The 27479-nt window shown below is 59.9% G+C and overlaps 1 protein-coding gene across 2 annotated transcripts in view; it reads right to left on the bottom strand.

Moving 5' to 3' along the window:
* Positions 1-119: 119 nt before the first annotated feature.
* Positions 120-27479, bottom strand: part of MPP2 (MAGUK p55 scaffold protein 2) — a 38817-nt gene continuing 11457 nt past the window's right edge. The window contains exons 3-13 of one of the 2 annotated variants that reach the window (XM_067541079.1): positions 20804-20922; positions 18758-18910; positions 17748-17897; positions 16443-16670; positions 12377-12508; positions 11816-11921; positions 11408-11479; positions 11100-11261; positions 9154-9356; positions 8532-8660; positions 120-7431 (exon numbers count right to left, since the gene is read on the bottom strand). In XM_067541079.1, the coding sequence (XP_067397180.1) occupies positions 7255-7431; positions 8532-8660; positions 9154-9356; positions 11100-11261; positions 11408-11479; positions 11816-11921; positions 12377-12508; positions 16443-16670; positions 17748-17897; positions 18758-18910; positions 20804-20922 (1631 nt within the window). In that variant the 3' untranslated portion in view covers positions 120-7254. The remainder of the gene's footprint in view (positions 7432-8531; positions 8661-9153; positions 9357-11099; positions 11262-11407; positions 11480-11815; positions 11922-12376; positions 12509-16442; positions 16671-17747; positions 17898-18757; positions 18911-20803; positions 20923-27479) is intronic. The other variant, XM_067541080.1, reaches the window with a different exon arrangement.

The raw sequence follows: 27479 nt of genomic DNA, 5'->3' as shown, positions 1-27479 counted from the left end.
GGCGCCTGTCTCCTCTCACACCAATTTCACAGCAGTGTAAGTCACCTGCCTTCCTTGGAGGACGAGCCTTAAATGCCTGCACCAAGGAGGACACGACAAAAACGACACAGCCATCATCATGGGGTTTTGTGGAGGTTTTTTTTGCTTTAAAATTTAATAAAAGTAACTGTGAAGGAACAAAAGGAGTCATTCGCTGGCAGGTACATGGGATCATCTCGTGTGACCGAACAATAAAATAAAAGTACGGGGTCAGGCCTCCCAGCGTCTAGCCACACAACTCAGAAAGCAACGAGGAATATAAAAGAGGCAGTACAAAAAAAGTCTAAAAAGAAGGAGAAGGGGCTGGGAAATGCCGTCAGTCATTCATCAGGCCAGTCAAAGAGATGAGGAGGGACAGACAGACAGGGGAGGCCGGGGGGGACCTAATATTTTGAAGTAGAGTTGCCCGGGTGTAAAACGCCATTGCTCCGCTGATGTCGCTGGAGCTCTGTTGATTTGCACCAGCAGATGAACTGGCCACGTGGATTCAACAGCCACCGTGGCGGGTGCCCGGACCCCAGCTGCCCTCTCTCTCTGCCAAGCCGGTTAGTCCCTGGTGTTGCCCACACGTGGCCTCTGGATTGTGTGGCCCATGGGCCATAAAACCTGCTGAAAGTCACCCCTCTGCAGAGGCCCAGCACCAGGCCCAGGATCAAGGCGTACGTGGAAGCAGGGTTCATGCCAACCTTCTGCCAGGGATGAATTCTGCCCTGGCCAGCTAGCATGGCACCCCAGGTGGGATGAGGATGGTGTTAACACGGATCCGTGGTGGGACTGGGCATAATCCAATACCAGGCAAGTGGGAGGGGGATACACATGATCTGGGGGGCAGAAGGGGGCTAACAGGTGCTGGGTACCCACTTCCAAGCAAAGCTCTCTGGTCGTTTGGGGACATAAAGCCCTGGGCGAGTTGGCAAAGCCCATCGCAGACCACGACTGCGGGGCATGAGAGGCGCTGGCCTTTTCACCAGGCACAACCTGGCAGAAACCTCGGGGGCCGTGCCCAGCCCAGAGAGAAACGGGTTCTCACGAGGGCGTCCACATCCGAGGCATGTTCCAGGCAGGGGGCCTTCGGCCTTCCTGAGCCGGAAGCAGTGTTGGGGGGGGGAATCCACACCCAGCCGTGGGGTCGGGCTCACCGGGCGGGGCTCAGGCAGCAAGCCCCGCCAGGTTTAGAAATAAAGGGAACAGGCGAGAGGCCTCAAAGAACGGAGGGGCACATGGCGTAAACATGGCCCGGACCATCCAAAATAGCCGGCTTCTAGCAGGCGTGCCACGGCCACGTGGACATCAGGCCGCTTCGCTCTTTAACAAACACGAGGCTAGGACACGGACGATACCAGGCGCCGGAGGGAGGGAAAAGGAAACGAGCAACGTTCACCAGAAACAAAGGGAAGGGGGGGGAAGAACCCACTTTCCAACTTGCTGTTGCTCAACTTTTACATCAAATCGTTCTAAATGTGTGTGTTTAGAAAAGCCTAACGGAGACGCCGAGGCCTGGGAGCGGAACAGGAGAGACCAGTGGTCACTAGGGTGGAAATCCGAGAGCAAACACGTCCCTTTCTCTTGCGGGAGGGAGCCGTGCGGGATCATTCGCTAGTGTCTTGGAGTGACACACCCAGCAGGGGAAATGTACAGAGTCTTTAAATCAAGTTAATTCCACCCTTCAGTAGGAAACAGAGCTTGGAACAGAAAAGGGATTAGGACCAGGGGGGTCGGGACCCCACAAGGGGTCGCGAGGTTATTAGCGGGGGGTTGCGAGTTGTCAGCACACGTAGGGCTGACAGCCAGAGCCCTCCAGTGCTGGGTGGCCAGAGAAGGCAGCGCCACCCCCAGCAGCAGTGCAGAAGTTAGGATGGCATGACATAAGGAAGGGTGGCATGGGATAAAGGGGCATCACTTTCTGGGGAGGGGGACGTCACAGCCTGAAATATTTTCAAAGGGGGTCCCAGCAAAAAAAGTTTGAGACCCCCCCGGCTTAGTGTAAAAAACTGAGGTTAGTCACCGCCCCTGGATAAACCCCACAGATCAAATGTCAAATTAACAGGGACTACGTTGTCATCAGAAGCTACATTCACATGCATTAATGCACACTTGCATGCACACGTGCACACACGCACACATGGAGGGCATCAGTGTCGCCTACCCCGAATATTCAAAAATCATCAGTCCAGCCTCCGGGGGGGGGGGGGGGGGGGGAAATCAGGCGATTGGCTTAAAAGTCGTGCGATTTAAAAAAATAATCAGTTTTATTTGCCAAAAGTTGTCCAAGCCTTTCGGGACTGTGTTGGCAGGAGTTTCACCACACACATGAGGGACAGAAAATGACTTTAAAAAAAAAGCTAAGGTTTGCACACAATCACCTGACTCCAGGAGCTGGGGATTTGACTAATAAACAAACATTGTGAAACTTGTGATAAAAATTGCAAGAACTGGCCACACACAGACACACACTGCTGCATACAGATACAAGCACAGGCGCACGCACAACCCCCCCCCACCCTCCCCCCATGTACAGAAACAGAGACACAAACTCACAGGGACAGACACACAGACACACACCCCCTGAATACAGACACAGGGAAATAAACTCACCCCCCCCCCACCCCATTCTCTCACACAGTCAGCTACAGACGCAAAACATCCCTCGGGGCAAAAAAAGTCACTCGGATCCACAAACAAATCAGAACTTTCTGGGCCCAGCTCACCAGGGACCTCGCACGGGGCCCAAATGACCCAACGAGCCCAGCGTGCCGGTGACTGTTGGACACCGAACCCTTCGGATGATCTGGGAGGCTTTCAATCCTTCAAGCCAAAAATTAAAATAACCACCAAAAATAGCCCCCCCCCCCCCCCCTGCAAATACTCCAATTTCAGAGCCTTTAATTTTACTGGAGGTCAATGTCTGCCTTGCACCTGGGACGCTGCGTTTGATCAGTGTTCTACATTACCCCCCTCGCCCGGCAGACACCGATATAGGACCAATTTCTCTTTAAATATATAGTGGGGGGGGGGGGCGGTTAAAAACAAGAGCCATAAATCCTCTTCTCTGTGTTATAGCTACTATCTTACAAAGGTAAAATACACCCGTGGGACGGGGTCTTGGCAAGAGACTGGGAGCCGGGGGTGGGGGGGTGTCACTCACACAACGGAGGTGGGAACAGAAAAGGAGGGTGCAATGCAAGGGGGCATTTAATAGCGAGGGAGGGAGGTCCGTTGAGCTGGGATAAGGCCGGTTTGGAGAGCACCCTCCCAAAAGGAGGCTGCATCGGAATTTGGGGTGGGAGGCTGGGAAGGGTGAATGGGGCACGGGGGTTCGATAGAGCCTTCCTCCCACGCGGGGCGGGTAGAAATGGTTTGGATCAGACGCCAGCAGAATTTCTGGCCCGTTCTCCAACCTGCGCCACTTATCTGGGCGGGTTAAGCCCCTCAGGCTCACGCATCTCACAGCGACCTCTGCGCTCCCGGGTTCTGGGGAGATTTCCACTGGAGAGCCCCGCTCCAGGCCCCCGGGTCCTGGGGAGATTCCCGAAGAGCCGGAAGATCCCGGCAAGCAGCCAGACATTGAGGGGGAGAGGGGCTAATCCAGACCAGCCTCTTCTGATGCTTCCCCGACCCCACCCCATCACGGCTTCACTCACAGACGCTGGAAGGAATCCCAGCGCTGGGCTCACCCCCTCCCAGTGGGCCTCTCTTCCTGGCTCTCTGCCAGCGCCATCTCAGGCCCCCCCACACCGTGCCGGCTGGCCGGGGAGACCCTAGGGACAGCGGCTTTTAAAGGGGAACTGCGGCGATTTGAGAAACAAGAACTTAAGGCCCAGATTTTTACAAGGGGCCCCAATTTGGGGCTCCTGACTTAGGATAAATACAGCAAGAGTCTGGGGGGGGTCTCTGATCCCAGAGTAATGGGGGCCCCAAACAGATCCTGGGTGGGGGGAATCGGAAACTAACAGCGACAGCAGTTAATGCTCCACACCTGTGGAAATCAGGCCCCAGGAATGCCAGGTCGGGCACCCAAAACTGGAAGCATCCCAGCTCCACTGACATCCATGGGGTCTTTGCATCAACGCCACTGGGTTTGGGTCGGAGGGAAAGACTTTGTGGGCAGGGACCCCATGGCCGGGAGTCAGAAGATGCAGACTCCAGGGCCTGATCCAAAGTCCACTGACACTGAGAGGAGGCAGGAAGGTGCCCGAATTGGATCGCATGTCAAGAGATTCTATTCCCAGCACTGTCGCTGACTGACCATGGGCAAGTCACTTCCTCACCCCTTTGAGCCTCAGTTTCCCCTGGTGTATTGAGACTGGAAGCCCTTCTGGGCAGGGAGTCTCCGGGTATATACAGCACCGAGCACAACGGGGCCCTGATCTCAGCTGAGGCCTCTAGGCGCTTCAGAAATGACCGTGATGCGGTGAGGTTCCCAGGTCCTGTGGCGATATAATAGCCAGCTGTTATCTAAAGCTTTGCACCAGTAGATCTCAAAGTGCTTAGCAAAGGAGGGCAACATCATTATCACCCTTATCACTAGGAGAAACTGAGGCAGAGGGTTAAAATCGCCCTGTGGCAGGTAAGTAAATGGAGGGCGGGATCATCTCGCTTTAAAATGTAATGGAGTCAGTTCAGTCTGTGCATGGATTCAGCTCAAGAACTTCTGCGAGATGAAAGTCATTACCAAAAAAAATGAATAAACAAACCCCCAGCCCCTCATCACTTCCCTCCCATGTTGCTAACAAGCCGGTGGGCTGAGGATCAGATCGGAAGGAATCGGAGCAGCCTCCGTTTACTTAGATCCCTTCATATTTCTGCACTGCCCTCAGCAGGGCCTGTGAAAATGGAGTGATCAGACTCATGGCCTGTTAGAGGCACAAGTCCTTCCTGGCTCGGCTCTCACAGCCTGTCTGCTGGGCTGGCCAAGGGTCACAGACATAACCCTGGCCCCCTCCTATTTTTACCGATCTTTTTCCTAATGATTTCTGAGCATGAAAACCGTTTCTATTCCTATTCGCGACAGGCCCGACTGTCGAACGCAGAGCCAGCTGGCCCCCCATTCTGAGGATACCCCCAACCCTGCATTTTGCTGGCTGACCCCAAGGGCACCGTGGCAGACAAATGGGAGCCGGGCAATGTTGCACTAGGACATTCTATGTGATCATATTCCACCCTGCTAAGTGGCGTGGGAGGCAAAAAGTGGAGCAGAGAGACATGAAAAATTGGGGTGGACAAACCAAGGTCTAGGGGTGCAATTGTCTCCTTTGCCCTATACCTAGTGAGGCCCATGGCTGGCTCCACCTATACAATCATTATGGGGTTTATTTAACCCCAGGATTATTTTGCTGTCACTTTATAAAGCCTTTGGCCACGTACAAAACCTACTGCTGGGGTCTACGGTTCAGATCCTCAAAAGGATTTCGGCGCTTGTATGACTTAACTCTAGGTTCCCCCACATCCCCAAAGTCTCCGAGGGCCTCACCTACATTCACAGACGTACCCTCAGCCCACTCACATGAGATATTATTAACTTATCCTCATTGGGCAGATGGGGAAACTGAGGCACGGCACGACGAAGCGACTTGCCAAGGAGGCTGGGGTGGAGCAGGGAATGAAACCCAGATGTCCTGTGTCCTACACCAGTGATGCAACAACAAGGAGCAGCCTCCCGGCTGCCTCCTTCAACCATTTGGACCTTAAAGCTCTTGATTTTCAGAGGTGCCGCAGTTCCCCTTCAATAGCCCCACCATCACATACTCGAAGACGGGTGTGGGGAGACGGGGCAGCTTTTCAGACCATCGCTGGGACATGTGCAAATGTTCGAAGGGGGGAGGGGAGAATAATCCATCCGGCTCAGCGCTGGGAGGCAAGCGGTTGGTGTGTAAACGGAGCTGAATTTTCGGCAGTGAGATAGCTATAGGTTTGCTTGGTGCAGATCCTCCCAGAAGATTCCTTCTGTGCTTCCAAATGGGACTCTGGAGCGTCCAGGACAGTGGCTCACCCCAGATGACTCCATCATGGGTCTTTTTGGAGGAGCAGGTGAGGCAGGGCATCGCCCCTTTCAGGCTGTAATTTCCTCCTAAATTAACAACCCCCTCTACCAATCCCACCTTCCATCCGGACAGCCAGCCCCGCGGTAACAAAGCAGTCTTTGCTGAGCCGCAGCTGCGGCGTGCCGGTAGGGAATTAGCCAGTTAGTCTCCAATGCTTATCCAAGAACCCAGCTGAGCCCGCCGCACTCGTTTCTCTTGTGGACGCACCTCCTGCCGCGAACCCCGGAGATGGGTGAAGAGAGACTCTTACGTTCTAGGCCGGGGATGGGCTCTGAACCTCTTGGGCACCCTTGTCCCGGCCCCGCTGGCTCAGTGGGGAGAGGTGAGGAGAGGTGGCCAGGAACGGGGTCTGTTCCTGCACCGCTTGGTCCCGAGTGAGATCACGCCTGGCCAAGGCTGGCGTGAAGGGATGCCCAGAGCGGCCCTGGGCTGCCCAGAGGTCCTCGAGGGAGCTGCTGGCGATGATGGGCGTGGAGAGGGCAGCGCAGGCTGGACTGGGAAGGTGGACGTCGCGTGGGCCTGCGGCGGGCGGTTGGAGGAGAAGGGGGGAACCCGCAGGGGTGGAGGGAGGTGCCAGCTGGCACGCCCAGCTCCGCGCGCCTCCTGCGGCATGCTTCACCCGCCCCTCCGCATGCCCACCTCCCTCGGCCGGCTGGCGGGATCTGGCCCCAGGCACAGCCGTGGGGCTGGCTGGAAAGGGGGACCCAGCGCCCGCTGCTAGCACTAAAGAGGCTGTGTCTGGCGTCCTGGATGCCGCCCGGCGTGGGGCTGCTCTGCTGCACTCTCACCCCTCCCCGTGGCCCCCCGAACCCTTCCTGAAAGGAAATGGGGGGTCAGTGCCCAGCCAGCCTGGGTCAAGGGCAGGGAAGGGTCCTTCCACGGGGCGGGCCCCTCAGCAATGCCCGCGAGAAACTCTCCACCTCCGGCAAAGCCGGTTCAAACTCTGGGGGAGGGGGACCGGGAACGTTAAAGGAGCCCCCCCGGTTCTCTGCCTCGCCCCCGGCCGGCAGCGCCGGCAGCTCATGCCCTCGGAGGGACCAGACCTGTCCCGGGCCGCAGCTCCTCCGAGGACGGGTCTTGGCTTTTGTGCAGGAGGGAGGGCGGAGGTGAGGCAGCTCGGCAGCGCCCTCCGTGGGGTGGGGAGGGCAGCGTGGGGCGGCCTTCGCCCGCAGCCCTAGTAAACCCAGCTGACAGGGACCCACTGCGGCTCGGCCCTCAGCCTCTCCATGGCCTCCTGCAGCTGCTGGAATGTCCACTCCAGGTTGTCGTTGACGAGGCTGAGGTCGAAGTAGTGGCCGTAGCCCCGCTGGATGCGGCAGCTCTCGTCCACCGTCCGCTTCAGATCCGTCTCCTGCCCAGACACAAGCAAAGGTGCCGCCCGTTAGCCTTCCCCTTCCTCGGTGCTTCGGAGAGCTCTGGGCGCAGGGGCGGCTGGGGGACGAGCGCCTGCCTCCAGGGAGCCTGGCGTCACGGAAGAGCAGAGAGGGGCAAACGATGCAGGGCTGGCTTGGCCCACCACTGAGATGCAGCCACCTCCGGGGAGGAGCGCAGCAAGCTGTCAGTGCAGGGATCCCCAGCACTAAGAGGCATCTACCTCTGGGGTGGAGCGTGGCAGCCTCTTATATGGGGATCCTAGAGGTAAGATGCAGCTACCTCTGGGGAGGGGATTGGCAGCAGTTTGAACAGCCACCCAGCAACGCTGTTCAGCTCTTTAGGACAGGAAGTGAAGACGAATCCTGTAATCAACTGAGTGCAGATGGAGGACTGAGGGAGGCAGAATATAATACATTAAAAGACAATAAAGCTTCTCGGGGCAGTGACGGCGCCTTCCTATTGCACCGAGCACAACGGGGTCAGAATCCCCTGCAATACACGTGAGACGTCGTCGTGTAACCAGGCCGGTGTGGCCAACCCATCCGCCCCCTCCTGGCAAAATGCAGCCGCTTGGCAGCCGGAACAGCACAGCACCCACCGCAGTTCCCTGCCATCCATCATTTCATCTTCCCTCAGGGGCTGCCCACACCAGCCCGCCCCTGCCTGGAGCTTAGGAGTTTCACCTGCCATGCCAGCGACCAGACCAGGGTAACGGCACAGCTCTCCTGGGTGGCTCTGGGCACCTGGGGAAATGGCCTGCACCATGCGCTCGGCTGGGAGATCGCCCACGTTCAGGGAGACGCTGGACGGAGCAGCACTGAGCCCCTGCCCCGGAAGGGGCCACGAAGGCCACCAGGAAGGACCAGCGAGGAAGAAGAAGCCCCGATCCCAGTGCGCGTCGCACACGTGCTCATGGACAGAGGCACATGTCCACATGGACACACCCGTGGGAGCCAGGCCTGCCCCGGCTCAGCCGGCCTGGGCCATGCAGGCCAAGCTCACGGCGTGGGCCAGGTGATCGGGTGACCCCGTCCTCTCGTGCCGCCACGTGGGGGCAGGGGACTGGCGTGGACTCACCATGAGCTGCCTCGTGGCCACGCCGCTCTCCAGCGCCGCCTTGTTCATGGCTCGGAGCGTCTCGTAGTCCGGGGCTTCGATGAAAACCACGTAGGGGACGAATTCAGCCGTTCTCAGCACCTTCACCGCCTGGCGAGCACAGAGCCGGCCTGTCAACGCGGACCTGGGACCAGCGAGCTTCCAACGGGGACACGCATGAAGGGAGACGGCACAGCTGGGGCGCTGGGAACGGGACCCAGAGCTTTTTCCCGCTAGCCCCCTGGCTCAGATCCAGCCCTGGCAGCCAGTAACCAATAGCCGTGGCCAGCTATGGCCACGGGGGGGAGGGATGGTGTGTGGCAGTGTTGCTCAGTGGGTAGGGCACTGGGAACCAGGAAACCTGGGTTCTACACTTGGCTCTGTCCCGAACCTTCTCTGTGCCTCGGTTTCCCTTCCCACCCTTTGCGTATGACCAGGCTCAGCTGAGGGGCCCTGGACTCACTCAGGGCTGGGGCAGGTGGCTGGGGTGGGTAGGGGGAAAGCTTGCCTTGTCTTTGCCCCAGATGTGGCCGTTCTCCAGCCCTAACCTCCCCTCCAGTATAACTCGGGGCTTCCCGGCCGGGGCCGTCCGCCTAGCGCCCACCTGCGGGTTGACGTCCAGGATGCACATCTTGCCGGACTCCACCACCTCGTGGATGGAGTCGATCTTGGTGCCGTAGAGGTTCCCCTCGTACTCCCCGTGCTCCAGGTAGCGGCCAGCCTTGATGTCGGCCTCCATCTCCCCCCGGGACACGAAGCAGTAGACCTGGCCGTTCTTCTCGCTCTCCTTGGGCTTCCGCGAAGTGTCTGCCAAGGGACACAGGAAGGAGATGGCACGGCTGCGGCCAGCGCGGATCACAGAGCGACCGGAGAGGGGACCGGCCCAGAACCCCAGACCCAAACACCCCCCAACTCCAGGAACCCAGAGAGCTGGTGCCAGGCTCTGTGACCTTTCCCAACATGGGCAGAACCAGAACCCCAGACCCAAACACCCCCCAACTCCGGGATCACGCTGGGTGATCAGCCCGAATCAAAACCACAACCCGAAGTTTGGGACGTGTTCCCGGCCCTCGCTCCGTGGCTGGCCTGTCCCGCGACACTGGGCCAAGGCAGAACCCAAAGCGCAGGCACTCCCCACCGCTGGGAACCTGCCGATCTCGCTCCCAGCTCTGGGGCCCGGGCCCGCTTCTATCCCAAGCCTACGACGCCGCCCGGCTGAGCCGTGTCAGCGGCGGAAGCCACCTCGACACCGCCTCGTTTGCGGAGTCTCCAGCGTGGCCGGCTTCCCTTGCTCAGGCTGGGACGGGCACCGGGACAGCCCGACTCGGAGACGGTGTTTCAGGGGCCACGTGGAGGCTGGGAGGACGGGACCGGGGGGGGGGCAATTAACCAACCAGCTCTCTCTACGGTTCAGTGTTCGAGCTCAGATTCGGTGTGACTCTGGTTCCACCCTTATTTATCACACCCCCCTCTCCGGCTCAATCACGTCTCACCTGACAAAGCCCCCTGCACAGCCCCCTCCCCTGCGCAGAGCCCACCCCCTCCTCCGGGATGTGGATGGCAGGCGGCGGAGGTGCAGGGGGGACTTTTCATCACCAGGGGGTGCTGCTCTATTGCAAAGTGACCTCATGAGCCCTCGCCTCCGGGGCAATTACAGTCGCAGGCGATTCTCCACAGGGCCCACTCGCCATCAGGCCTCCGGACCCTCATCAGGCTGTCGTAGGACAGCCAAGCTAGCTCCCTGGGCCCCGGACCCAGCGGGGGTCAATCGGCCCCAGCTCTGTTGGAATCATCGGGGCTGGTGCCCATTTACACCAACGGAGAATCCGGCCCGCTTAGCTCTTTAACCCCCCGGGATCCGTTCCGTCACTCTTCCCCCAGCTCCCTCCACTTTGCCGCCCTCTCTCTGCACCCAGGAGTGGTGGTGCTAGCCCAGGCGCGGGCACGCCGTGGGGGGCTCCCTTCCTTCCCCCCTCTATGGTGCCCATCTCACAAGCAGCAGCGCTGCAGCCAGCTCAGGTTGCAGTGCCAGTTCCGATGAGCCCCCGGGGCTGGGAAGATCTTGCTGCGCGGGACGGGCGCTCTGGCTGCACTGGATCCGAGTCAGGCCCCAGGACAGCGTGGAGGCTGGCTGGCTCTCCTCCCCTCTGCTGCAGGATGGGCATCCCCAGGAACCGCCGGCTCTAGGGTTTTCATCTCCACCTGCACGCAGGGGGCGGGTCCCCCCAGCCCGCTCCGCCCGGCGCCCCAGCTGCCTTCCTTCCAAACCTCCAGGTGCTTCCCCCAGCGCCGGCCGTGCCTGGGGCAGAGATGCCCACACCGGCCTGCTGCAGGGCATGGGAAAGGGACCCAGCGCCCCCCCGAGGGGCGAGTCACGCGTCACACTCAGCACCTGTCCCCTCTGCAGCCGGGGTCAGATTAGGGAAAACAGATCAGCGTGGGCCTCGGGGGTCAGCGCTGGCTCCAGGGGGGAGAGCACCCCCAGAAGGCCTGGGAACAGGGCCGGGTGGGCAGGACGGAGGCAGGGGCCCCGAGGCAGTCTGCACTCACATGGGATGGTGGTCCCGTAGCGCGCCTGGTCCGACATGATGAGCTTGTTCTTCAGGCTGCGCCGGCCGACGCCCTGGGCCCCGATCAGCACCAGGGTTTTCCTGCGGAAGGGCGGCATGCGGGCCACCTCCTCGTAGATCAGCAGCTCGTGCCGGTCGAACTCTGGGCGGGGTGGGGAGGAGCAAACGGTCAGCGCCGGCACGGGGGACGGAGTGGAAGGGGAAGGACAATTTTGGAATCAGGGCCACGATTCGGCCGGAGGGTGGGTGCAAAGCCCGCCCAGGGCGTGGGCAGCATGGGGCACTCACCCGCGTTTTTCGTGGTCAGGTACATCATCCTCTTCTTCTTCCTCCCACTGATGCTGCCGCACAGGGAGCCTGCTGAGAGCGGAAGAGACTCGCTCAGCCGTGGGCAAGCCCAGCGCGGGATGGGGCAGGGAGAGCCGGGGGGGGGGGGGGGGGAGCTGCAATCAGATGCTGCGACAAGCTCCAGCAGGGATCGGGGTGCTGCCCCGGCGGGAGATATTCCCCAGGGCGGGCCGGACGTTGCCACGGCAAAACCGTCAGGACACAGCCAGGGTTCGTGGGGTTCCATGCTCCCCTCCCGTCTCTGTCTCTCTCACAGGCTGGGCGCGAGGGTTTAGGCAGAGGGGCGCTTTGGCCGGCTCCCTCGCTGCGCTCCGGGGAGGGGGAGCAGGGCCGCCCGGCGCCTCCTACCGGATGTGGGGGGGACTTCGAGGTCCCGCTTCACGAACGCCTTCCGCTTCTCCTCCAGCAGCTGGCTCGGGATCAGGCCGGCGCTGCCCCCTTCCACGTGGCAGGCCTGCAACGGTACCCGGGCACGGTGAGCCTGCCAGGGGCCCCACGCAATCACCCATCCAGCCCCCCAACCCTGAGCCCCATGCCCGGGGCCCTCCAGGGCCTCCACCCTCTGGAGCACCCCCGCCCTGGGGTCACCCACAGACTCAGCCCCACAGTCCCAGTCTCCAACACCCCCCCCCACACACACACACACAGCCCCCATCCCCAGACCCTCACCCTCCAGTTCTCCACGGCTGCTCTCCACCCCATCCCATCAATCAGACCAGCAGCGGCTGTGGGGTCCCCTCCCTCAGCTCCTACATGCCTGGGGGGGGGACTTCCATATGGCATGACCCTCCCCGCCTCAGTATCCCACCGCCCCCATCCCAGCCAGCCTCTAGGAGCTGGCCCAGGGCGCAAGGCAGAACCCAACCAAGCCGAAGGGTGGGGGATTCAGCCCCTCCCAGCTGTCTTCACCTGCCACCAGTTGGGGTCCTCCTGGTTGACGATCTGCAGCAGGTCCCCGGCCGTGAATTTTAACCCTGCCTCCTTGCAGGGGATGAGGTTGTCGCTGGCCGGATCGTAGTCGATGTGGGACTTCACAAAGACCTACAGGGAGAGCGCGGGGTCAGCGCCAGGCGGGGAGACCGGAGGGGCTCCTGCCACACGGGGGCTTCCAATTCAAGTAACCGTTGAAAAAAACACCCTTGGGCTAGTCATCTGCAAGGAGCAAATCTGCCATCTCTGGATCTAAAACACATGCACCCCCTACAGAGTCAGCTAAAACACCAGCTGGGGTATCTTGGAACCAGGCCCCGACTGAACCCTCTGCACACGAGCAGGGAAAAAAAGTCACATTCGGCCAGTTCTTCTGTGCCGCCACGATGGCTGGAAACGAACTTGCTTATTTTTTAAACAAAAGCCGAGCTTCTCACGTAATCACTTGACTCCAGCAGCTGGAGTTTTCAGGAAAAAACACCAAACATTGCAACCGGCAACACTGCGCGCCCAGCACAGCGGGGCCCTGATCTCAGCTGGGATCCCGAAGTGCTGCTGGCGTAGAAATAACATTTTTCGAGTTGTGTGCAAAGCCCAGACACACGACGGGGATTCAATGGGCACCTTGGTGCCAACGAATCCTGGGGAACGTTCACGCTGGCACCGCACAGAACTTTGCATCAGCTCCACAGCTCTGCCAGCCACAAACCCAGATATACTTAAGCACAGCCCGGTTTATATTTACTGGACATCCCTTTTAATATTTATCACTGAGAGATAATCCGCTTTCATTCCACAAAGGGGAAGATTACCCATCCCCTCTCCCAGCCAGCAACCTCCACACCAGCCCATCAGAAGTGCACCTTTTCTCCTCGCACACCTACCCACCCACTGACTTCCTGCCTGTCTCAGCTTTCATCAGGACCCCAGCCCCTGCAGGGTCCCAGCATTTCCCCGACCCAGCAGCCTGGCCCACACTGAGAGAAGAGGTGTTTAGCGACTCTGGGAGCTCAAAGGTCTTAGTTGTTAAATCAACCCTTAGCTACTGGGGCAGCTCAAGAATCATGGGGTTTAAAAGTCATCTTAGCTGGTCACGGTTAACCCAATGAGCTTGTCCACACGGATCTTGTCTTAAGACCTTCGTAGATCCTACGAACACTTACCTTCGTAGGCCCCCCGACCGAAAGAACTAATTTGATTTTAAGCTATTAATTTAAGCACATTAATTGCGAGGTTTTATGGCCCCTAGTTATGCCACTCTGAGCAAAATGTCAAATCAAAATTGTTCACAATTGAAACCTGCATTTCATGCATTCTCTTTTGCTAAGATTGTAACCATATTCCTTAAAAGCTTAGAAAATTTTAAATCTTGCCACAGAATTAAATTTACAATGGATATAGGTAATAATGGAATAGTAATTTGTACCTTAGATAAATATATTTCATTTAAGAAGATACGAATTTTGATTTTATCGTTTGCTTTTCAAATTTTTCGGATACATTTTATTTTAGTTCACAACATTTTTCGTAGGCCCTGAAAGTTTCGTGGGCCCCAGGCACTGTGCCTAATGGATAATACGGCCCTGCTTGTCTGCACTAGGGGAAAAGGGGCAGTTTGCTAACCTGCCTTAGCGAACACCTCTTAAAAGCCTGTGCTGACAGGAGGAGTTCTTCTACCGACCTAGAAACCTCTCTGAACGTGCTGTGCTAACAGAAGCACTCCCGGCTGGTGGAGTGGTGTCTACACTAGGGGTTTCTGCCAGCACAGTGGTACTGATCAGGGATCACACCTCTCCACGTCCCTGACCGACGCAGGTAGGCCAGCAGAAGCCTGGAGCGCAGACACGGCCCTAGCGCACGCAGAGGGCAGTTACAATCTGAACAGCTGTTATCTGGCCTAGGCGAACCCTAGCCTCCACTCACACAAACCCTGAGGGCTCGTCTTTACTTGACTTTTGTAAAGAGCCTCTCTCCGGACGCTTCATCCAGGCGAGTCATGTTCATTCACCACCCTAGGGACCAGCCCAGGGGAAAGGACGGAACCCGCGCAGCCCGGATCTAAGGCGAGGGGAATGCCCTCGCTTGCCTTCCCAGACAGGCTGACCACCTCGAGTTCATTGGCAACCAGGTACAAAAGGGGTCCAGACAAGCCCTGGGCAAGTTACGCTGCCCCCAACAGCTGGGCCGGTGAGAGCAGTAGGAAAGGGTGCCCTGGTAAAGCCCCCCTCGGCAGAGCCCGTTCACATCTGGCTGCCTTTGCTGGCGCCGTGCGTCCTCGGAGCACCGCGCTGCATCGGAAGAAGACACGCGGCACTGTGGTTCGGGGTCCCAGCGTCCCCTGCGCCACTGCCGGCTGCACTGCCTTGTGGGAAATGTCTGCAGCAGCTTGGGGGATATTATCACCCCCCGCAGGGAATTGTGGGACTCTGGGGGTCAAGTTCCCACAATTCTCTCTGGCCCAGCCTACAATTGACTCTTTGGGGGGCTGTTTTTAGCCTCCCGCATGCATCCCCCCCCAGTCCCTGTCCCACCCGCCCGTGGCCTTTGCTGCAGTCTGCCTGCAGCCCCTGCCGTCCGTGGGGTGTGAGCCCAGCGCCAGCTCTTCCCCCAGGCCCAGTGCCTTTCATGTGGGCAGAGCCCAGGGCAGCCCCGGTGCGGGGGTGCATTAGCCCCCCTCGGCAGCGGCATGGCCAGGGAGGGAGGGGTTATCGGAGCTGCCGGGACAGGGAAATTCTCCTCCGCGGGAAGGGAGGGTGAGCGGGGGGATTAGAGAGGTAAACATCCTCCCCGCCATTGATGGGATTATCTGTCCCCAAATCCAGCACAGACAGACAGACAGCAACAGCCCAGCAGGGAAACACACAAAACACACAGGCCTTCATTTATACTACCCAGCTACACACACACACAATCATACTCCTGCATATATATTACACAGCTGCACACAGAGGCCTGTATATAATGCACACACCAGGCCCACATATATACCACACAGCTGCACACATGGGCCCATATATATACACAGATACACACACGCACCTGCATATGTGCTACACAACTACACACATGCAGACACACAGGCTTGCATCCGTGCTACACACACAGGCCTACCTACATACCACACACACGCCTGCATATGTATTACACAATTACACCCACCAGCCTGCATATATACACCCCCCCCCCACACACACACACACACACACCTGCACTATATGTTCTACACACATACAAAGGCCTGCGTAAGTTCCACACACCCCTGCGTACGAACCACACCTACATACACACTCACACTCGCACACACACTTCGCCTCCTTTCACCCTAGATCCTCACAGCACTTTACACTGTGGGGCTCATGCTGGCCAGAACAACGGGGAGCGAGCCGTCGGCAGGGTGTCACTGAGCGCCCCCGTTCACTGCGAGAGAGCCCAGCGCGCAGCACCCACCCCCGGTGGGAGAATCTAGCCGGCTGCCGGCCCCTCCCCTGCTTTATCCAGAAGCCCCGGCGGCCAGGGGGAGGTGGGAGGGACAGGCGCCCGGGCTGCACGTGGTCCGGCTCTGTTACGCCGCTGAGCACATCGAGCTGACAGCTGCTTATTAAATTCTTCCAGCTCCCTGCCCAAGGCATCCCTGGGTGACCTCCCCGCCGGACGCTCCCCTGCTGGGAGCAGACAGGAGTGGGGGAGTGGAGAGGGGCTGGCACAGGGAGATTTATAATGGGGGGGGACAGCACATGCTCCCCAGCCAGCTGTAATGGGCTTATAAAGAGGGGGTGCAGTGCATACACCCCATGGTGGTATAAAGAGGGGGTGCAGTGCAACCTGGTGCTATAAAGAAGGGTGCAATGCATACACCCCAGGTACCCCAGGTGCTATAAAAAGGGGGTGCAGTGCAACCTGGTGCTATAAAGAGGGGGTGCAGTGCATACACCCCAGGTACCCCGGGTGCTATAAAGAGGGGGTGCAATGCATACACCCCAGGTACCGCGGGTGCTATAAAGAGGGGGTGCAGTGCATACACCCAGGTACTCGAGGGGGGTCCTACCTGCCGGGGCGGGTGAGGCTCCTGGTAGCTGGGCAGGATCTTGAGGACCACGCTGCCGGTGGCGTTCTTCAGCATCTCCTGCAGCACCTTGGGGTCGTTGCCCACCTCCTTGCCGTTCACCTCCTTGATGACGTCGCCAACATGCAGCAGGCCCTGCTGGTCGATCATGCCGCCGTGCAGGATGCGGGCGACCACCAGCTCGCCCCGCTCCACCCGGAACGTCACGCCCTGCGGGGGACGGGGGGGGGGGCACGGACCTCAGAGCCTGGCCCTGCAACAGCCTGGCCCCTGGGGCCTCACGGGGAGCTGGGCCCATCGCTGCAGCCCCTCGCCCCGCCGGCTCCCTGCGACGCCCAGCCCAGCCTCCCAGCCAGCTGTGCCCTGAGGGGAGGGAGGGGGACGGGGGTTGATGAGCCCAGCCTTCCGTTACCCCGTAGCCGGACAAGGCTGGGGGCAGAGGGGGGCTGGCCCCCAGGTCCTGGGGGAGGTGAGGACTCTGGGAAGCCTCCACTCCCCCCCCCCGCCCCCTAATGCACGTCCCTGAGTGGCTGTGTGGGGAAGCTGTGTTGGGAACATGCCACATGCGCGTGCACACACCACACATCACGCCCCCCCACACACACACATCAGCCCCCTCCATCCCTGCACACCCCCTCCCCCACACACCCCATCCCCCCACATCCATCCCTCCCACACACCTCCATCCCCACACACCCCATCCCCCCCACACACACACATTCCTCCATCCTGGCACGTCTCCTCCCCGCACACCCCCCCCCCACCCCCTTGGCACACACCCATCCGCACACACCTCCTCCCCGCACATGCCCGTCGCTGCCCACCCCGTCTCCCCTTCACAGACACACACCACCCCCCTTCCACACACCCATCCCCATCTCCGCAACCTCCTCCCACCTGCATTCCTCCGCCTGCAGCCTGCCCCACACACACCCCCTCCCTGCCGCCCGGCTGATCTCCGGTGGAAGGGGAGGGCCCGCAGACGGATTAATAGAGCGGCACTGATGCCCCGCTGGAGGGGGCGGGGGGAGGCCAGGCTGGCAGCCAGCGCCGGGGGGCGGGAGGGGGAAAGGGGCTGCGGCGGGATCTCAGAGGGGGCTCCCCAGTCGGCTCTGCAGACACGGAGCTGGGGAGGGAGGGGGCCAGGCCCGCACTGGGCTGCCTGTGTTATCAGAGGGCCGGTCACGCTGCGGACCATCATTCCTGTGGGATGTGCACAGCCCTGCCAGGCGGCTCCCGAACGGCGGCAGTTGCCCCCGCCCCACCCTCCGTTGTGCCCCAGCTCACCAGGTGCTCCCCGGCGGTCTTGCGGATCCCCACCATGCGCACGGCATCCGGCGGCACCGGCTGGTTGTTGAACATGGGGTCCAGGAGGGGGCTGGGCGGGGGCGTCTCGTAGCTCTTGGAGGCCACCGAGTCGTGGGTTTCCAGGAGAGACTGAGACCCCGGCAGGAGGGGAGGAAAGGGAGGGACGTTAGCAGGGGAGAAGGGGCTTTATCCACTGCATGCAGAGCACAGGCAGGAAAGGGCAGCGCGGCCGCCAGCACAGAGTGGATCTCCACCGGATCCCAGCCCGCGTGGCACAGACCGGATCCCAGCCGGATCCCAGCTGGTGCAACACAGACTGGATCCCCGCCTGCCCGGCATAGGCCAGATCCCAGCCAAACTCTAGCTCAGTGGTCCCCAAACTGTGGGGCATGCCCCCTCCCTCCAGAGGAGGGCACAGAGGAACACCCGAGGGGCTCGGTGGGGCCCGGGCCAGCCCCGATGAGGGGGCAGGGCGGGAGCGCCACCCAGCCCTGCTCTTTCCCCAGGTCTGCCACAGCTGCAGCCCCTGCTCTGGGCCGCCGGTCCCCTCTCTTAGCTCCTGGCCCCCGCTCCCGGCCGCGGCTCACACGGCCCAGTCCTGCCGCCGCTCCTGGCTAAGGGGGGCACCGCGGACACGTTCCACCCAGCTCCCTGCCAGACCCCAGCGCCATCCTGCGGCTGCTGCGCTCACACTGTCCGGGCCGTTATCTCTTCCCTCCCCACTAGGTATCCTGCTGCGTCCTAGTGTCTAAATCAGGCCGGGAGCTCCCCGGGGCACGGGCAGGGGCGGGGGGCTGGTTCTGGGGGAGCTATTTGCCCAATGGGACCCTGACCCCAGGAGCGGGTCCCGTCGTCCTACCGCCTCCCAGCGGATAAATCGTTCAAACCAACATCTCCTGCACCATGGCATGACCCAGATCGCAGCCGCACGCACACAGCCAGAGGGGCGAGCCCAGCTGCCCACCTCCCCCCATGCCCCGCGGCCCCACCTGGAAGTGGGGCTCCTGCAGGATGTGCGCCAGCTCGGCGGCGGTGCTGTTGCTCCTGGCGAGGTGGGTGATGTCCTGCAGGATCTCCTGCACCAGCTCCACGTTGTTGTCCCTCACGGCCTCCAGCTTTGTCTCCACCAGGCGCTCGTGAGCCTGCGGGCGGGGTGGGGGGGATTAGAGAGCACAAAGAAAGCCCGCTTAACCCTCACCCGCCCTGTTCACCCTGCTCCGCCTGGAGCCCCCGGCTGACGAGACCTACCACGCTGAGAGGAAGAGATGGGGGGGGGGACATGTGATGTCGAACCAGCCCGATCTCCTTCCCCCCCCCCACACCGCCTGCGGCGACACAGACGTCCGAGCACGTGGTGCTTAATACCCCAGCATCTGCTCGCAGGCACCAGCAGGATGGCAGGGTGCACCGGGCCCGTCCAGCTGCGCGGGCGGTGCCCGTCTGCATGGCCAGCCTCACCAGCCTGCCAGCCCTGGCTAAAACGGAGGGGAACCCGGCGGGGGGCTCGGCTGAGACGCTGCCATGCCAGCTGTCACCGCAGCCCATCAGGTCTGCAGGGACTTGCCATGCGCACACAGCCCCCTCCATAGCCCTGGCATGCCCCACACGCACAGGAGCCGGCGTACAGGCGGGCACTAGCCCGCTGGGAAAGGCAGGGGGTGGGCTGGGCAGAGCAGTGGTGAGAGAAGAGCCCAGTGTGGGGTTACGGGGAGCATCTCCGCCTCCTGTTTCCCCCCCCCCCAGCCCCCTGCGTCCGTGTCACCGGCCCCCTCCCAGGTCTGTCACCCAGCAGCCAGAGGGACCCTGGCAGCCCAGCCATGCGGCCCGTCTTTAGCCGCCTTTAACCGGCGCCTGTCGCTCCCTCTGTGTCGGTGCCAGCGACGGGGGCTGGCGGGTGGGAGCGGCTGCCTGGGGACCCAGGGGAGCAACGCACCGAAGGGGCCTAAAAATAACGTTGTCACACACGGACTCACACCCACACACTGGGGCCAGCATACACACACGCACACACACATGCACACACTGGAGCCAGCATACACACACACACACAAACACACACGCACACACTGATGCCAGCATACGCACACACGCACACACATGCACACACTGGAGCCAGCATACACACACACACACACACACACACACACACTGGAGCCAGCATACACACGCACACACACACACACACAAACACACACACACACACACAACTCACACACACACACAACTCACACACACACATGCACACACTGGAGCCAGCATACACACACACACACACTGGAGCCAGCATACACACACACACACACACACACACACACACACTGGAGCCAGCATACACACACACACACACACACACTGGAGCCAGCATACACACACACAGACTCACACAGATGGGTGCACACCCACCCAGCCATGTCACTGGCATGCGCCAACGCGTAACCAATCGGCACGCACATAGACGAGCGCGTTGGAGCCCACACAGCCAACCTGGAAAGCCCCACCTGTGACCTACAAAGACATTCCACCTCTGCACCCCGCTCTACATTCAGACCCTTCGCAAACACACACAAAACTACCAGGCCGTGACATTCACCACCACCCCACCCCCACCCACACACACGAGCGTCCGCAGAATCCACCGACACTTTCCATGCACAAATGCCACACACACGCCCCCCCAACCGCCTCGCCAACACACACGCCTGCTCTCAGAGTTACACCCGCGCACACATCACACCCCGCAGCCGGTTCACGGGTTCTGACACTCCCCACACGCCCCCACGCTCACGACCCCCAGCTTCAGACTGGGCACGTGGGGCGTCCTTTGCACCTGCTGCATTGGCTTCTCATTCACTACCCAGGCAGGGGAGACACGGAGGAGCCAGGGACAACAGCAGGACAGCAGCTTTGCAACGGCGCCGCAGCGCAAAGGCACCTGAGGCTGGAAGAAGGGGGCAGGGGATGTTGCACCTGATCCGGAAAAGCAGGTTCAAAGGCAGCCGCTGCCCCTTCCCCGGCCGCCCCCCCTGCGACAGTACCTTAGCCAAGGATCTTACTATTGGACTCTCCATGATGCCGCGGAGGAAGATGAGATCCAGGTCAGCCGCCCCCGTGGAGTTCGGGAGGTCGCCCAGGTTGTCCAGGACCTGCTGCATCGCTGGGGGGGGAAAGAAAAGAGCCACGTGGGTGGAAGTCAAGCACGGCTGGAAGGCAGCACGTTTGCAAGCGAGGCTTTTGCAGACAGCCTGGGACGGCATCACGGCTGCTACCAGGACAGGCGGCCTGTGGTTGCCCTGACCCAATCCCATCACATAAGCCGCCCACCGGTGTCCGCTCTCCCTCCAGCCCGCAAAGCCCTCCCTGGGGACGCGGGGGAAATTACGGAGGGATTCCACCCCCACCCCGCGCTCCCTCTGTCACGGCAGAGAATTGGAGTAGGATTCAACCACCCACAGCCCCAAGCCCGACCGTCTATAGAGAAGAATCAGCCACGCGGCTGCCCAGAACCTTCCCAGGGAGCATCTCTGGCAAACAGACCTGGGGCTGGGGAGGTCTCAGTGACAACCCCTCCCCACCCCCAAGGGTCCTCGTCCTTCCTGGGACACCCTAGGGCCAACGAGGAGTGTGCAGAGATTCAGGCCAGAAGGGATCATTAGATCCTCTCGTCCAGGGGTTCTCAAAGTGGGGTAGCCTCAGGGGGGTCACCAGGCTATAACAGGGGGGTTGCAAGCGGTTAGCCACCCTGCATGCCAGGGCTCTGGCTCTCAGCAACGCACGCACCTGACAGCCTGAGACCTTCCGAGCTGGGTGGCCAAAGGGCCGGTGAACGGGTGCCCCGCTCTGAAAGCAGCGTTGCCCCCAGCAGCAGCACTGAAGTAAGAGTGGCATGGTCCGGGGCGGGGGGGGGGTCCTTGCTTTTTGTGGGGGGTTGTCACAGCCTGAAATATTTTCAAAGGGGGGCCCAGCAAAAATGTTTGAGACTCCCCCGTGTGAGCTCCTCCATAGCACGGGCCATTGCATTTGCCCCCCATTCTCCTTCACTGACTCCGCTTCTGTCAGCCCTCGGCAGACTAAACCGTGGTGAGCGCCAGGCCCAGGACAGGAGAGTCTGAAGGGCCCCCAGAGCCCCCTGCACTGGCAGGAAATTGATCAGGTGAGAGATGCCCCATTGAACCTAGCAAGCGACCCCTGTCCAAGGCCGGTAAGAGACGAAGGCAGGAAAAGGTGCATTTTCCCCCTTAAAGAAACAACCCCCCGAGAATTTCCCAGCACCGCCCAGGAGGCGGATGTGGTTGTAGAAATAGGCAGGGCTGGAGAATCCGGACAGGGTGGGCGAGAAAGCTGCAGGCTCTGCCATCTGCAGTTCAGCTGGCCTCCTGCCCTGACACAGGTGTCCGGCTTGCTCCCAGGTTGCTGAGGAAAAGTGACCCTCATCTAGGAACAGATGCCACCACCTCCCCAGGATCCTGCCCCTTTAAGGAGGTTGGCGTTGGAGCCAGGCCTCTGAACAGAGCAGGTGGGGAAGGAGAGTTTGTTTCAGGCTGGAACAAAAAGGAGGCGGGTCCAGGCTGCACAGGTTGGAGCTGGACCCCATGGTTCAGAGCTGGGGGGGTCTGAGCGATGTCCGTCTCCACCAATGAGGGGGCAAAATGCCCCTTAGCCCAACCTGAGGGGAAGGATTGCCCAGTGGTTAAGGTGCTTGCTCTGACACAGACTCTCTGCATGTCACTGAGGGTGTGTCTACACTGCAATTCTGGCCCAGGCCAGCTGTCTCAGGTTAGTTAATTGCAGTGTAGACCTTGGGCCCTGCTCTGGGACCCTCCAGGGATCCTAGTGCCCCGGTTCCCAATCATCTCCGACCCGCAATCAAACCGTCCCTTACCCCAAGCCCTGCCTGAGTCGGCCGGCGCAGGCCAGCCGCGGGCGTCTAATGGCAGCGCAGACGTACCCTCCGTCTCCCTGTGCCTCGGTTCTCCCTCTGTAACACGGGGATCCCAGCACTGCCCCAGCTCACAGGGACGTTAGGAAGCTAAATATATTGAAGATTGCGGGGGTGCTCGGATACCAGAGCAATGCAAGAACCTAAGACAGACACCTACACCGGCCTGGCAGGATGGGGGCAGGACTCAGCCTCCTCTCCGAGGGTGGCCAGCCTAAAACCACACGATCACCCATCCTCCCGCCTCTGAGCCCCGGGTGAGCTCCCTGCCCCAGGCGGGAGCCACGCTGGGCAAAGGGCAGCTCCAGTCACCCTCCTGGCCAGCCACGATCTGCTTGGGGGAAGCGGGGGAGTTAAATATTAAACACGCTTTATGATTTATAGCAACTTGTTTGTGAAGGGGGGGTCAGGGGCTCAGGAGGGGGTCAGGAGAGGAAATAGAAGGGTTGGGCAGAACCTATGAGGGGTACGAGTGAGAGGGTGGGGTGAGGGGAAATCCTGGATGTGGGGGTGTCCTGAGAAACCCCAGATCCCACAATGGAGTGAGGTGGGGCGTGCAGGGGTCAGCTGGATCCCCTCAGGGGTCGGAGTGGGGGTGAGGGGGGTGTCATGGGAGAAATCCTGGGAGTTGGGGATCCCGAAGGAATTGGGGGGCAGGGGTAGAGCCACAGCCCGGAGCAGCCGGCTCATTGGAAAGCGCCTTGACGGCTCACGAACGAATCGGGGGAGGAGGGGGTGGCCCAAAGCACAAACAAGCCACCGAGGCGCGTCTGCCCCCGAATGCCCCCTCCGCCACGCTCACTCATCTGTGAAAGGATGCGGAGCTTTGAGCACAGCAGCGGAGTGTGGTTGGGGGGTGGGGGAGAAGCTGGGCAGGCTGGCAGCTGTTTACTGCTCCGCGCTGCCCGCGTTCTGGGAGGGGGTGGCGCTCGGCGGATCAGCCCCTTCTCCTGGGCTTCTGCTGTGGGGGTCGCGGAGGGGGCTGGGTCAGCGGGGCAGCACCAGCCGGCTTCTCTTTGCAGACCCTGCAGGGCTGGGGAACAGAGCTGCCGCAGGCGGTGCCCACGGCCAGGAGACAGGGGCAGGCAGAAAAAGGAGCGAGGGCCCAAGCATCCGAACCTGCATCTTAGGGGGACGTGGGCGAGACGGGGTTAGGGGACGGTCGCATGGGGGGGGCACTCAGCACAGCAGATAAACAGTCCCTCCCTGGATGGTTGTATTCATCACTCCCCAGTGCCATTTCCAACCCCCCCTCGGCTTAGCAGAGACACTGCAGAGGCTGGGGGGTGGGCGGGCGGCTGTGCACAGAGGCAGCATTGTCCAGTGAGTAGAGCACTGGACTAGGATTTTTCCGGCTCTGGTGCTGGGCACAGGCTGGGCCTCAGATTCCCTTTGTCCCTTTACCCTGTAAGCGCTTCAGGGGGAGGGACAAGGTGTTTGCAGATCACTCAGCTGGGCCCACCTAGCTCAGTTGCTATGTGAAAAAAAATAATGTTTTATGAAGGCTGGGGGGGGACAGAAACAGTTGCCAATGGGGTGGGGAAGCACGGGCAGTGTTGTGAACGGACAGGGCAGATATGTGAGTCTGCGCATATGTGCAAATGCACACGCATGCACCAAGTGCCTTGGAGCAGGGCGTGACTTTGTTCTGGGTTTGTACAGCACCTAGCACAAGGGGGTGCTGGGGCATGAGCAGGGTCTCCAGGTGCTACCACAATGCCCATGGGTGGATGTAGGTACATGAGCATGCACACACACAGCTGGCTGCATGTGCAAACCTGTTTATGCCTGGGGGGGTTGCACCTGTGTATCTGCGTGCAGGTGTCTGAATGTCCAGGCCCCAGTTTGAGCGCAGAGACAGGGTCTCTGTCTCCACCCATGGACGTGGGGGATAAGTGTGAGCATGTGACAACGTGTTGGCCACAGAGCCCGGGTGGAAATGTGGGCACGGGCGAGGGTGGGAGCAAATCTGCGCCTGTATGCCAAACTCTCTGGAGCCCGGCTGGCGCGGAATCACCCAGCACAGAGTGAGAAGCAAGAGCCTCCTACTCAGGAAAAAAGTGTTGACAGTCCTGCCGTTAAATGGTTAACTAGGCACACGACACCCAGAGAGGGTTGAGAAGCAAGAAGCGGCAGGGATCTGCAGGGGTCACCAACGGGCTAACGCCAAACCGTCCTCATGGCATCTCCAGCCCTGCCAGCACGGGAACTGCAGCTTCCAGAAAGCCTGTGACAAGAGCCACGTCTACATCAGCAAATTAAAGCCACTTAACTTACCTCAGGACAAGCCACAGCCAGGACCTGGCTTGCGCCGGTTTACACTGCGCTGCCTGCGTCTCTAGTACACGTCCTCACCCGGCGCGCTGGTACCGACTGATCTGACCGACTGCGTCAGCGCGGGGGGACGGCGCCGGAAAGCCAGTCGCGGTCAACGTCAGCGACGCAGTATCTACACCGCCATGCGTCGCCCTCGTTACAGCGACCCTGCCTCTGCACCGCTGGTGGGGGGGGAGTTACTAAGTCGGCACAGCCGGGCAGTTGGCGGGAACGAAAGTTAAGCGTAGACACTTCCAAAGTTAGGTCAACCTCACTCTGTAGTGCGGACCAGGCCAAGGTCCCTCACCGAAGGCTTTTAAGCAAAGGAAGCGGTCATGGGACGAGAGGGAAGCTCCTCTCACGGATCAGTGACAGGTCCAACGACGGGAAACAAAGAATCGGAATAAAGGGTCAGTTTTCACAATGGAAAGGGGTAAATAGCGGGTCCCCAAGGATCTGTACGGGGACCTGTGCTGCTCAACACATCCATAAACAATCTGGGAAAGGGGGTGAGCCGTGAGCTGGCCAAATTTGCCCATGACAAAATTACTCAAGAGAGTTAAGTCCAAAGCAGACTGTGAAGAGTTACAAAGGGATCTCACCAAACTGGGTGATTGGGCAACGAAATGGCAGAGGAAGTTCAGTGTTGATCAGTGCAAATAATGCACGGTGGCAAAAATAATCCCAACCATACATACAAAGACTGGGGTCTAAATTAGCTGTTACCACTCAGGAAAGAGACTCTGGGGTCATTGTGGCTCGTTCTCTGAAAACATCTGCTCAGTGTGCAGCAACAATCAAAAGAGCTGACACAATGTGAGGAACCATTAGGAAAAGGATAGACAATAAAAGAGAAAGTATCATAATGCCACTGTATAAATCCACATTATGCCCACAGCCTGAATACTGCGCGCAGTTCTGGTTATTCCATCTCAAAAAAGGTTTGTTAGAATTGGGAAAGGTTCAGAGAAGGGCAACGAAAACGATTCAGAGTATGGAACAGCTTCCATATGAGGAGCGACTAAAAACATGGGGACTGTTCATCTTAGAAAAGCGACAACTGAGGAGGGATATGACAGAGGTCTGTAAAATCATGACTGGTGTGGAGAAAGTGAAGAAGGAAGGGTTATTTACCCCTTCACAGAACACAAGAACTAGGGGTCAGCCGATGAAATGAACAGGCAGCAGGTTTAAGAGAAACAAAAGGAAGTACTGCTTCACACACTGCACAGCCAACCTGTGGAACTCATTGCCAGGGGATGTTGTGAAGGCCCAAGGCATAACTGGGTTCAGAAAAGACTTAGATAAGCTCATGGAGGATAGGGCCATCAGTGGCTATTAGCCAAGATGGTCCAGGACGCAACCCGCCCTGCTCCGAATGTTCCTAAATCTCCCACTGCCAGAAGCGGGGACCGGATGACAGGGGATGGATTTCTCGAAATTGCCCTGTTCCGTTCACTCCCTGTGGAGCATCTGGCTCCAGTCACTGTCAGAGCCCGGATACGGGGCTTGACGGACCCTTGGGCTGACCTGGTATGGCTGTTCTGATGTGCTCTGCAGTTCCAGCCCTGGGCTCCCCCAGGCATACACAACCCTGCTGCTGCCTCTCAGTCCAGAGCCGTCCACAGACCTCAGGCACATTGATGATTATCTGCAGCACCTCCTGCTCTTCCACCGCTTCAGCCCTTTGTGTCCACCGGTGCGGTGAATGCCAAGACCCCCCACCACCCCGAAGCCTCAGGCACTTCGAGGCATGGAGCCTCAGTAGTTTCCAAGCCCAGACCCCCAGAGGTGAAAGGCCAAGCAGAGAAACAACCCACCGCCCCCTCCTCTCTGAAGCACTTTTCGGTACCATTCTCCAGTGGGGAACGCCAGCTCCTCTCTCTCACCATGCCAGGGACCCCCCAGGGCCTCTGCTCCCAGCACCACATTTGCCCTTTCATAAACAACTGGCAAAACACAAGGGAAATCACCCCCCTCCCCGCAAACCCCCCCACCACCACCATGGGGCAGGCGCTGTCACTGTCTGGATTAACCCCGAGGATGCCGGCGCGCCCTAGCTGGCAGGGAGAAGGGGTTGGTGCATGCCTGCCAGCGGCCCCCGCCCCGTTCACTTCCAGTCCGGCCCCCAGAGAAGCCCCTCTAGTCCCGTGATTTCAGCGGAGAGAAGGGACCTGGGTCCTATTTTCCTTCCCCCCAAATGCCCCTATTTATACCTACAGGCCAGCCCTGCCCATGGTGATGCTCTGTTAGAATCAAGGGGGTCGCACTAGCAGGGGCAGGGCCACCCCCAGGGCTGGCGATGCGCTGGTCAGCGAAGGAAAGGGCCCCCGCTGGTCCCATCTACACTGAACCCCATCCCCAATACAGACCCTGGGGGGAGCCCAGGGCACAGAGAGACCCCAAAACCCTGGTCCCAGCCCCCGAGACCCCTGTTAGCACCAATACAAAGTGGGGGG

The sequence above is a fragment of the Emydura macquarii genome, unplaced genomic scaffold, assembly GCF_026122565.2.
Source record: "Emydura macquarii macquarii isolate MOO-44397 ecotype Brisbane River unplaced genomic scaffold, CSIRO-AGI_Emac_v2 contig_629, whole genome shotgun sequence".
Classification (NCBI taxonomy): domain Eukaryota; kingdom Metazoa; phylum Chordata; order Testudines; family Chelidae; genus Emydura; species Emydura macquarii.
Note: the sequence above shows the minus strand (reverse complement) of the source record. Positions and strands in the feature narration are given on the sequence as shown.